General features: G+C 40.3%; 1 protein-coding gene across 7 annotated transcripts in view; it reads right to left on the reverse strand.

Annotated features, from left to right (window-relative positions):
• The window catches only part of shroom3 (shroom family member 3), a 158,312-nt gene that overhangs the window by 65,991 nt on the left and 80,400 nt on the right, over nt 1-11,921 (reverse strand). For 6 of the 7 annotated variants that reach the window (XM_084383206.1, XM_084383208.1, XM_084383207.1 and 3 more), the window contains one exon: nt 427-552. In XM_084383206.1, the coding sequence (XP_084239332.1) occupies nt 427-552 (126 nt within the window). Of the gene's footprint in view, nt 1-426; nt 553-3,146; nt 3,378-11,921 lie in introns of those variants that run through there. The other variant, XM_084383211.1, reaches the window with a different exon arrangement.

Genomic DNA, 11,921 nt, shown 5'->3' on the forward strand with positions numbered 1-11,921 from the left:
TATGCTTTAAGGCGTGACTACCTTGTGATTAACAAGTTGCTACCAGGTCGTGACCTTGGGATCTCAGTCAGATCCAATCAATATCCTCCCCAGCTCCCATGCTTGTCCAAATATGTCACTTCCTTCTCCAAAAACCAAGATGGAGACAGCCATAATGCCAAACTTGAGGCTTTCAAATGGTAGTCCAAAATCAACTGAGTGACGTCAAGGTGGGTTGCATACTAAATGTTCCTGATGTTTTATTTTCTGTATTATGCATTACTTTTAGATTGAAATTATTTCCCTTTGGTAGCAACATGCTGGCTACACAGCTGCCAACTGGCTACTGGCAACTGAATAATTGATCCAAAGAATGACAAATCAGGAACAGAGCTAAACTTTGTGTAATTTTGGGTATTTATTGTCAGAGCTGTTTTGAACACTGACCTTGGGTGGTAGCCGTGGTGCCAGACACTGCTCATTGTGTCCATTGCTCCTGGATCCACTTCTGGCTGACCTTCACCGAGCTTCGTCGAATGCCATGAGTGAGGACGAGTTGCTGGTTCACTGCGTCTGTGGGGTTACAACACAAAAAGAGAGCATAATTAAGCATCTGTAGTGGAAGTAAAACTTAACACATCTGGTCTGCTACCATTTAGAGCTCTCTGTCATTCCTGTTACCTCAAATGATACTTGAGAAAAAGTCTTTAGTGGGGTGGGTTACAATCTGAGAAAAATCTTGTCCATTCTTAAATTGTTCCATTTTTAGAGTAAAAATGTTAAGTTTGTTTTATTGTTACCTTAATCTAAAAGGTTTATCTTGTAAATGCAGCGATTTGTAATTTTTGTTGGTTAAAATGTTATTTCTGCAGGTTGTATGTTCAAGAGGGCTTTCAATAGCAAATGTTTTAGTGATAGTATTGGTTGGTCATAATTTCTTTAGCTCACCATGTTATCAGTGACTTTGTTAGCTTGGTACCATGAAGTAGGCTGTCAAAGACCTAATGTGTTATCTGTTATCAGCTGTTTGAAGCCAGAAAGTGACAGTTGTGCACAACAAAATGAGAGCCAGTAGCTACGCAATGCATTTTGTACGTTTTCATAGGCATTTTGTGGTGCCAAATTTTTCCATTTTTCACCCCTCTGATAAGCGTGGTTTTGCAGTCTGCCTCTATTATCAGAGTTTGAACCAGAAAATGGATAATTTCAACACTGAATATTATACTCCCATGATAACACCACAGGCGCGCGCGCACACACGCACACACGCACACACACACACACACACACGCACACACGCACACACACACACGCACACACACACACACACACACACACACACACACACACACACAGCTGTATGGTCTCAGGCAGAAAGTGAGTCAGATTTCTATCTCTGGCCCTTGCGTTCCATCAAAGAAATGCTGAAATACTTTAAACTTCAAACTCCCAAAAAACTCATAGTTGCAACCGGAAGGTCAATTAACTAAATATTTTCTCATCTGCTTCCATTTTAAACAGTGTTGATGCTGTTTGCTATTGATGCAAATCCAACTTCCTCAATGCTCACCTGTAGTCTTGATAAATACAGCATGTTTATTTATCTTTTTGACATCATCATTATTTTTTAATGTGTTACTGTATCTAACCAGTTATAACAGAAACGTTGAATAGTATGGCCACTCGATAATCTTCCATTATCCTCGTCATATTTGACATGTTCTGCTGCTCTGTATTTATCCACAAAGATAAACAGGAAAAGATTGTATCTGAGTTAGCAGGAGACAGGGACATGAAAGGCTGCATGTCTCTGAAGCACAAGACCCTGGGTAGTTGCAGGACATGGCTGAAATTCCTGGACATGTTATCATTGCTGGTACACTCTCGGGGGGCTGTCTTTAGTCTGGTATAATTTGGTTTTAGTTTCAAATCCAGCTGTAATTGTGTAATCTGACTCTACCAGAGATTCAAGTCATTTTGTCCGAGACTCAAGCAAGTTCCATGTGCTCTTTTCTAGGCAAGTCAAGTCCTTAGTAAAGACAAGTCCAGTCCCAAGGTAAGATGTGTTTTACCTGATGGAAGTCTAAGGATCAAAACATTACATCTCCAATAAGGTTTTTGTAAGTAAAAATCCTGAATTATCAGTATGCAAATTGGAGTTGACTCATACTCATAAAATTAGGACAGAGACTTCATTTCAACAATAAGAATCATGCCCAGTTCGATCAGTTGATTGGGTTACAGGAAGCACCTCAAACTATTTCCTTTGCTAAGAAGAAATACTAGAATAAAGACAAAATAAGGGGAGTGCTGCACTGGGTCAGGAAAAAAATGAAATAATACTGAGGTGAAAAATCAGTGCAGGGCCAAGGGTCAAGTAAACGTGAAAATAGTGACCATTGGCATATTGGTTGGCAGTCTGACAAGGAGGCACCTTGTGAATAATTAGAATTATAACTACAATGGCACTCAGTAGAGCGCAAACCCCCAGCAAGGCCCAACAGTCCCCCAGTCTGATTTTTCACAATCCATGTAGTATTTCCTGAGAAATTAACAAAAATGTCAATCAACACCCTATCTTGCAGAAAAAAATCCTAGATATGTCCCTTTATTGGGATGCACCAAAGGTTAATGGGGTCTATTCTGGGCCAAGACCCATCCTCCATCCAAGTTTCATGGAAATCTGTTCCATAGTTTTTGTGTAATCCTGCTGATAAACCAACCAACCAACCAACCAACCAACCAACTAACCAACAAACCAACCAACAAAAAACTAACCAACAAACAAACAAACAAACATATGAACATGGGTGATAACCTCTCTGGCAGAGGTAAAAATCTTTAATTAAATCATGGATAAACCAACATGTTTCAACTCAAAAGTGTCTTCATTGGGACATGAAGACTTCTGAACATGTGAGTCAAAACACTTTGGTTTAACCATGATTCCATAAAGGATTTTTTTCTTTGTCAGACTGCCAAGTAACACCATGGACTTCCACCATAAGTAAGCTGGACAGTCACTGTTCTTACTTATACTAGAAATACTAGAATGTTTTATGCCAGTTGGTCACCTTAAATAGCCCAGTGATAAATGCATGAAGGTACCTCTCCAAGACCTCTCCCATCTTTCTGCCAGAATAAACTAAACACGTGACCTGTTTTACCTGGAGGTGAACCTGAGGACTTTGGAGATGAGGCCGGTTGCTAGGCTGTTGACACTGGCCTCTGATGGCGACCGACACAGTGCCCCATCCAATCGGCCCAGCTCTGCTTTCTTCTGCTTCTTCCGGAGCCTCCTGCGGTAGAACGCCTCGAGCAGCTCCATGGCCTTTACACAAAGTCTACTTTTTTCTATTTTTTTTACTGATTTCTTCTTAGCTGGACTCCTCTTGTCTTAGAAAGTTACAGAAAGCTCTATTTCCGCTCCCTTAACTCCACTATTTTGAGCTGTTTGTTTGATGTGTTTCCTTCTACAAAGTTCCAAGAAAAATGATTTTGTTTCAACCGAAATCCTTTCCCTTACATGCTTTCCTCTGTACAAGAATATTTCCAAATGTACTTGTCCTCTAATAAAATCCTCTATTCTATTATTCTATTCTGTTCCAGTAAACTTTTCTACTGTACTTCACTACACCTCTTGCACCTTCAGCTTCATTAGTCTACTCTATCTCACTTATACCTTTTTTCTTTTTAACCTTCCGTCCGCTCCACACACATCTGATCTGCTTCTACACAAAACTAACACAAATTAACACCCTCTTTCTATGTCAGATGTGTCTCTAATGCTGCAGTCCACTATCTGCTGCACCTTCTTTGAAAAAGTTTCAACCTAGACCAACACAACCATCCTATTCTTGTGTCTCCTACATTAATCTACTCCTCTTGTCCATTAAAATTTCATCAAAAAGACTCGCCTATCCTGATCCCGTCTCTTCCACCGTCTGATCTGTCTCTTTGCTCAACTTCCAGTCCGGACTGTCTGGTCGAATTGAGTTGCTTTGCTCCCTGGCCCCTGAGCTCTTTAAGTAAATGAAGCAATTAAGCATCATTTGGCCAACGTACGATAAAAGCATAAAGTAAACATCCTTGTCCCAGCTAAGTTCGGGTGGAAGCTGTTGATATGGTTTGAGTGAGAGACACTAAGAGTCTGAGAAGAGAGGGAGGGGAGGGAGGATTAGAGGGAGGACGTGTGAAAGATAGAGAGAATGAGCTGCAAGACAGGGAGGGAGGATGGAGAGAGATAGTCTTTAGGGAGAAGATACTGAAGAATGGAGCAACTGAAAAACTGATAAACAGATGTAGAAATCTGCCTCTAACAACCGCAAAATGAAAATAACTGGAGAATAACTTGAGAAGTGAGTAAGAGGTAAAGAAGAAATGATAACAAGTGCAAAGGTGAGAGAGGAAGGGGGGAGGAGAAGAACAGTGATGAGGAGGAATGTGGATGAGGACGAAGAGGGAGGACAGATAAACAAGGAGAGAGAGATGTGATGAAAACAGTGGATTATTGAGCACATTGCAGCAGAAATGGATTTTGAAGCTGCGGGGAGAAAGACATCTCATGATGCAGCATGTGGTGCTTCAGTGAACAATGAGCTGACTATTATTGACTGTTAGATTACCAATGTTAGAAGGAATGAAGTCCGAAAAACAAGACCAGATGTATTGACAAAGGTTAAGAAACACTGGTCATGATTGCATAGTTAAAAATGTAATAAATTGTGTTCTTACTGATTTCTTACTTAAAAATAACACATTCTAGTGACTGGTAATCCCCTGACTTTTTGCTCCCCCAAGGAACACTATATCTCTTCAAAACTTTGAAACTCCTGAAACCTCTTTAAAGACATCTGGTAGGTTCTCAAGGACCCCGGGAATCAACTCAAGGACCCAGCATCCTCAAGAACTACTGTAATCTCTTCTGGGACACTGGAACCTGTGCAAGGATCATTTAAACCTCCTGAAAGACCTCTGGACTCACTTCTCAATGACCACTACTCAAGAACATAACTTGCTCGTATTTACAGTCAGTCAATACTCAGCTTGGTTAATGTGCAACTGATCCAAATTCATATCAGTTAACGTACACTAAAGGTTTTGGTTTATTTCTGAAAATGCAGGTATGTGTGCAGCTCTGTGATCAACCTCTCACATCAGACACAGAAGCTACTCCTAGTGTTACAACCTGATTCATAGCGCTCTAACAGTCAAATTCCTGGGAATCGTGTGTAATGAATGTCATCAGACGTGTCTTAGATCAAAGAGAGAAATGAACAATGGTATGGCAAAGAAATCTTCTCCCTTAGCGTTTGAATCAGGTATCAAGGCTCCACCAATTCCAACCAGAATATGGATCATTTTAACATTGAATATTATCCTCCCATGGTAACACAACACAGCAAACACATACACACAGGTGTATGTGTGTTCTGTTCATGTTGATGAACACACCCTCAATAATTGCAGATAAGGACTGATATAACTTGTTCCAGAACTCTTGGAACCTAATCATGGACCACTAAAACTCCTACCCCACCTTAACAGCACTAACAGAATAACTCTAAACTCCGAGCCCTGGAAGCTAACTGTGTGCTTGTGGAAGGTAAAAAGGAAGACTGAAATTTTGGGAGGTCTTCACTGTCCAACACATGTTTAGCTAGCTTAGCCTATATTAGCACAAACATTGGAAGCAGAGAAAAAACAGCAAGCCTGGCTCCATCCAAAGAAGGAAAATCCACCTTCAAACTCCAAGGCTTTCTAATTGAAAAAAAAAAACAGTAGACACAGAAATGTTAACAGTAAGCCTTGGAGCTATTTGCTGACCAACCATGTCTGGGAGCATTTAGCATCTCAGAAGTCTTGCTGATAGCTGAGTCACCAGGTTTGAGGTCTGTCCTGACTCTACTGTCAACATATCCAAGCTGACAACAGGATTAACTGGTAACTAGCTTGTTAGCTGACAGCCCATGGGAAATAGATAAACACAGTGACAATGCACTCACTCTTTAATGACAAACATGTAGATTTAAAAAAAAAAAATGTTCAATTTGCTTTTGGATCAAAACTGAACGTGATTGGTGGAGGTATGAGACATGGGGAACTATAAACTGAGCTGAGTGTCAGTGTGAGTGTGTGCATCTGTGTGTGCAGGGTGTGTCTCTCTGAACTCTCTGAACAAGACCTTATCTGTTTGGCGTGGGAAACTGTTCCTTCTGCCCATAAGAATAATCTGTCTGATCTGACCGGAAACCAAAATTGGAGAGAGAGTAGATACTGATAAATTTTAACCGTGTGTTCGTGTGCGTGTGTGTGTGTGTGTGTGTGTGTGTGTGTGTGTGTGTATGTGTATGTGTGTGTGCGTGCAAGTTTAAAAATGTGTCATTAACATATTTGTGAAACTATTAATAGCTTGTGTGTTTGGGGTGTGTCAAAACTATATTCAACGCATGTGTATATGAATATACTTTATATGGGGGAATGGAGAGTATTAGTATTACTTCTAGTAGTCCTGGTGTCCGATCGGCTGGGAGTTAAAATCCCACATTTTGCATATTAAAAAAAGACGTGCTAATTTTCGGGGTCATAATTTTATTTTGGGTTACTACTAGAATAGGTTTACATGCTTTAATGCTCAAAAAATGCATCATCAACTGTCTAGTGCAGCATTTCTTTATTCCTCTTCTGTATGAGACGCTCTGTTTTAGCTACAGTCCCTTTAAAGTCCCCACCCGTCCTCCCAAAGTTTCATCTGATTGGTCAGCTCAAAAATACTTGACCCAGCACCGCTAACGACAACAGAGCAGCTGTGCTAAATCAGTACTCATGTACCAAACTACCCACTATGCACAAATTATGCAAATGTGTGACATGGTGACGTAGTGTTGATGTTACAAAGACATAGAATTAATGGCGAGACTACTGACAGGCGTTTCAGGAGCAGTGTTTTCTGTGGGACAGAGGAGCTTATGTACTTTACCTTTTTCAAGATCTTTTACATGTTAGAACATATTAAACAGTGAAGGAAAGGAAAAAAACAAAAATGCATAATAGGTCTCCCTTAAAATATCTGACCAGAAATGTAGAAAAAAAAACCTCTCAATAATAAACTGCAGATTATATATAGGTACAGTGCCCATGTCTTAGTTAGCAGTTAACTGACTGTTGAAGTTAACTGTAACTTTATTAAATGTAAACAACAGCGTGGTTCCGTCCATACACCGAAAGCCCCCAACACATGATTGAACACATGATTGAACACATGATTGAGCACTCCTAATTCTCAAATTGATTGACAGGGCTGTCTGTTCAGGGACACTAGACTAGACACTAGACTGCACTTTTTGGGCTGGATCTACTAAAGGTTTGCGTGTATTAAAACGTGTGCAAACTGCTTGCACACAAAAAAATGTACAAACTGATTTACTAAAAAGGGTTGCGTCTGTCAAAGGTGCAAAATAGCGCGTCTGCATTCAGTTAATACGTTTGCAGCAATGAATATGCAACATGGGGCGTTATTGCGGTTATTGCTGCAAGAAGGAGAGGCCGAAACAATGGAAGGAGATGCCGAGACGCATTTTTCACCCTCGTGTGAACATTTTTGGGATGAATGAGGAAACTATCATTAGAACATATCGCCTATCCAGCCTTGCCATTTTGGAGCTGTTGGAGGAACTCAGAGCGGATTTGGAGCCAGCTACGAGAAGGAGTCACGCAATACCTGCAATAACAAAACTCCTTGCAAGTTTACTATTATTATTATTATTATATTTATATTATTATACGCCAATTTTTCTTTGTTCTTCTTCTGATGTCTTGGTATCTCCTTTTCACTTCATCCACTGTTTGCCTGTTTTTTCCAACAGCATTAACTTTTCACCGATTTTCTCCCACACGGCGTTCCTTTGCGCTACCGTTAGATTCCTCTGTTGCAGCTCATTGAAATGTTTATTCGCTTCCTCTACCAACACTTCTAATTCCAAAGGGTCGAATTTCACTTTGTGCTTTCGCTCCCTTAAACTCGCCATGCTGAAAACCATGAAACACGTTAAACCCTCATTTGAATAGGCGTGTCTCCAACACGTTTGCACCTGTTGTCATTTACGCAGTCACTCTTAGTAAATCGCCCGCAAACCGCGGTTCAACCCCACACGCAAATTTCTAGATTGCACACGCAGATTAGTACAACCAATTTGGGATCTTAGTAGATCCGGCCCTTTGTCTCTAAACTGTGTGTGTGTGTGTGTGTGTATGTGTGTGTGTGTGTGCTTGCTCGCGCACAGGAGAGTTTGTTTCTGTTGTGCTTGTGTGTGGCTGTGTTCTGTGCAATTATGTGATGTTGTTTTGTAAAAATGTAATGATTCAACAAAAGAAACATCTGAAGAGAAAAGAGGAGAGGCAGACAGAAAGGAAAGGAAACGAAATGAAAGGAAATTAAAGAGGGAGTGGTGAGGAGATGGAACGAGGGAACAGGGAATAGAGGAGGGAGAGGAGCAAGTTAGGAACAGAAAGGAGGAGGAGAGGAAAGAGGAGAGAAAAAAGGATACAGGGGGAGAAAAGGAGAAAGAGACTGTGTGTGTTTAGAAATCAGTCAGTCTATCCTCTCCAGATTAACACCCAGCCTCAGGGGGCTCTGATGGCCCACTTCCTGTTTTTGGACCAATAACACACAAGCGTTGCCCCTCCCCTCTAACCCTGCCTCTCTCCTCAGTGGTATCTGATAACCACCCGGAGCCCAAGGGATTATGGGAGAATAAAGTCATTCTGCCTGTTTATCTGATGCTATGAGACCAACAGTGGAGCACATTTTAATGACTCTGTTGTTACTTTCACCTGCAAACATTTTGCTGTTCAGCAGAACACTTAAACTTTCAATACTATTTGCTTAGTCATCTTTCTGAAGTAAAAGTATATCCTCAAGCTGTGAGCTTTTCAGGAACCAAGAACATTTTTTTTCAGACTCCACAGTTTTCACAGACTTTAATGATAAAGGTGGGCAACAGGTCACAAGAAAAACCAACAAGAGTGAATGTCTGTAGTCACACTAGCACCCTCCCGAGGCTGTCATGAAAATGACAGCCTCGGGAGGTTTTTGTTCTCTTGTTTCTCATTGATTTGCACTTTGCTTTTGTTTGCACTTTGTTTTAGCTTTTTGTTGCTACTTTGTATTTTGTCCTTTGTGACTTGTTTTTGGTTTTCCTTGTTCTCTTGGTTTTTGTATTTCAGCTTTGTTTTATTAAAGCTTGCCTTTTGTTCCCTTATTCCTGCCTCACCTGTGTGTCTGCATTTGGGTCCTCACCTTGCTAAAACCTTACAACGTAATCTAAGTCTATATGTCGATGTCTATATCGGCAAGCTTTTCAATGACAAGTTATTTCATTTGTTTCTTTTTTAAATATTTGCTGTGGGAGTTAAAGCACGACCATCCTTTGTATGGTTGAAGCTGCTATAATCTGTATTTGTGAGGACCCTCACTGACATAATGCATTATTCAGCCCATGACCCCAACACTAACCACTGACCTCAAAATCAGCTTTACCTCAATTGGGGACACATACTTTGTCCCCCAATTGTCAAGTTGTCCCCAATTAACTCTGTAGTCTGAAATGTGTCCCCAAAAGTAGGCTAAATCAGAACTACACACACACTCACAGAGCGAGTGCTTCGCAAACCTGACCTCCATATTAGGATGAAACTGGCTGTAACACAGTGTCAGTATTTATAGACTTCTTGTCTGTTCAGACTGAGTTTATACACACAACACTGTAAGAGAGTGAGAGATGGCATAGAGTGTTGAACCAGGAAGCCACTGTAGATTAGATGTGATTGACTAGTTGATACTGCTGATAAGATACATCGACTCCTACCAGCATCAGTGGTGTGAGCAATGTCTTAGGGCATTTAGCAGACGCTTTTGTCCAAAGCAACTTACAGTTATTCATGCATTCATACACTGATGGCGAAGGCCGCCATGCAAGGTGCCAACCGGCACACCAGGAGCAATTTGGGATTCAGTATCTTGCTCATGGACACTTTGACATGCAGACCGTCTTCCCCATGCAGACCGTCTTCCCCGTCGTGTCATCTCCAGTGTCTCTTCATGTATGTACAGTATGGTATGTTTTTTGGTTTTTGTTTCTCTTGTTTCTCATTGATTTGCACTTTGCTTTTGTTTGCACTTTGTTTTAGCTTTTTGTTGCTACTTTGTATTTTGTCCTTTGTGACTTGTTTTTGGTTTTCCTTGTTCTCTTGGTTTTTGTATTTCAGCTTTGTTTTATTAAAGCTCGCCTTTTGTTCCCTTATTCCTGCCTCACCTGTGTGTCTGCATTTGATTCCTCACCTTGCTAAAACCTTACAACGTAATCTAAGTCTATATGTTGATGTCTATATCGGCAAGCTTTTCAATGACAAGTTATTTCATTTGTTTCTTTTTTAAATATTTGCCTGTGGGGGTTAAAGCACGATCATCCTTTGTATGGTTGAAGCTGCTATAATCATTATTCACAGATTAACAATGGATCAAATTACAATATACTGTATATGTGAAACGGAGCACTGGTAGTGACAAACCTATAGACCTGACTCTACAATTCCACTCAACTCTACACAACCTTTTTGGATTGCTATTTCATTGTTTTGGTTTTCCAGCCACAATTAACTGTTTTGGTTCAGCTGTTTTCAGTCACAGCATGCAGTGGTTTTCAGGAAAAAAACTCAGAGAAACTCACTGTTCAACAGGACTAATTAGCAGGCAAAGTTAGTGACTAGCTGGTGAATAGATCGATGCATTTAGAAGCTAAAGAGCCAGATATTTGCCGTAGGAGTTTGTAGAGAGTGAATGCGGGACCAGAAACACACTGGTTGACTTTTTCAACATCTAACCAAAATCACTAAACTTGACAATAAGTGACGGTAGACTCAGGGATGTTTCTAATGTTTTGTCCACCCCTTTTATATAAATGACAAATGACAAAAATACAGTTTAACAGCATAAACTACAGCCTCTAAAGAGACTGCCTGATCGTGGATGCGCCTACTGCTATGGCCCTGCCTGATCGTGGATGCGCCTACTGCTATGGCCCTGCCTGATCGTGGATGCGCCTACTGCCATGACCCTGCCTGACACCCACCACTACTGTCGCTAATATTAGTCACATCTCTGTTACATACGTTCCACTGCTATTATTGTAATGCATTACTACATACCATCCTTACCATTAATCACTACTACTGTTATCACTAGTAATCACATTTCCATGTGCATTTCATTATTATTGCTGTAATACATCTTTATGTACTTTCACTCCTGTCAACCATCGCTTATAATTGAATACATTGTGATCTCGTTGATCTGCTCTGTACATGCGACATCTATTGCACGTCTGTCCGTCCTGGGAGAGAGATCCCTCCTCTGTGGCTCTCCCTGAGGTTTCTTCCGCATTTTTTTTCCCTGTTAAAAGGGCCTTTTTTTGGGGCAAGTTTTTCCTCACTCGAATCGAGGGTCGAAGGACAGAGGGTGTCGTCTCTGTACAGATTGTAAAGCCCTCTGAGGCAAACTGTGATTTGTGAATTTGGGCTATACAAATTTGATTTGATTTGATTTGTATTTCTTTTAACTACTCATTGCAATCATTGGGATCATTGTGAGAATATTGGCCAATATATCGATAAATGATATTAGAGCCTGACTGATAAAGGATTTTTAAGGCCGATACCGATACAAATATTTGGTTATTTAAAAATCCGATATTCCAATATATCGGCTGATATATATATATATATATATATATAAATAAATAAATCCAGAGACACGTAACAAAACATAAACAGATTTCCGTAGCATTAGTTATTTATGAGTCCTCACTGAAATAATATGATAATGCAGTTTAAAAATAAACTTGTTTGTTTTATTGTCACAACAGAACAGAGGAACATCAAAATTA

The sequence above is a fragment of the Pagrus pagrus genome (genome assembly GCF_965226575.1).
Source record: "Pagrus pagrus genome assembly, chromosome: 19".
NCBI classification, from domain to species: Eukaryota; Metazoa; Chordata; class Actinopteri; order Spariformes; family Sparidae; genus Pagrus; species Pagrus pagrus.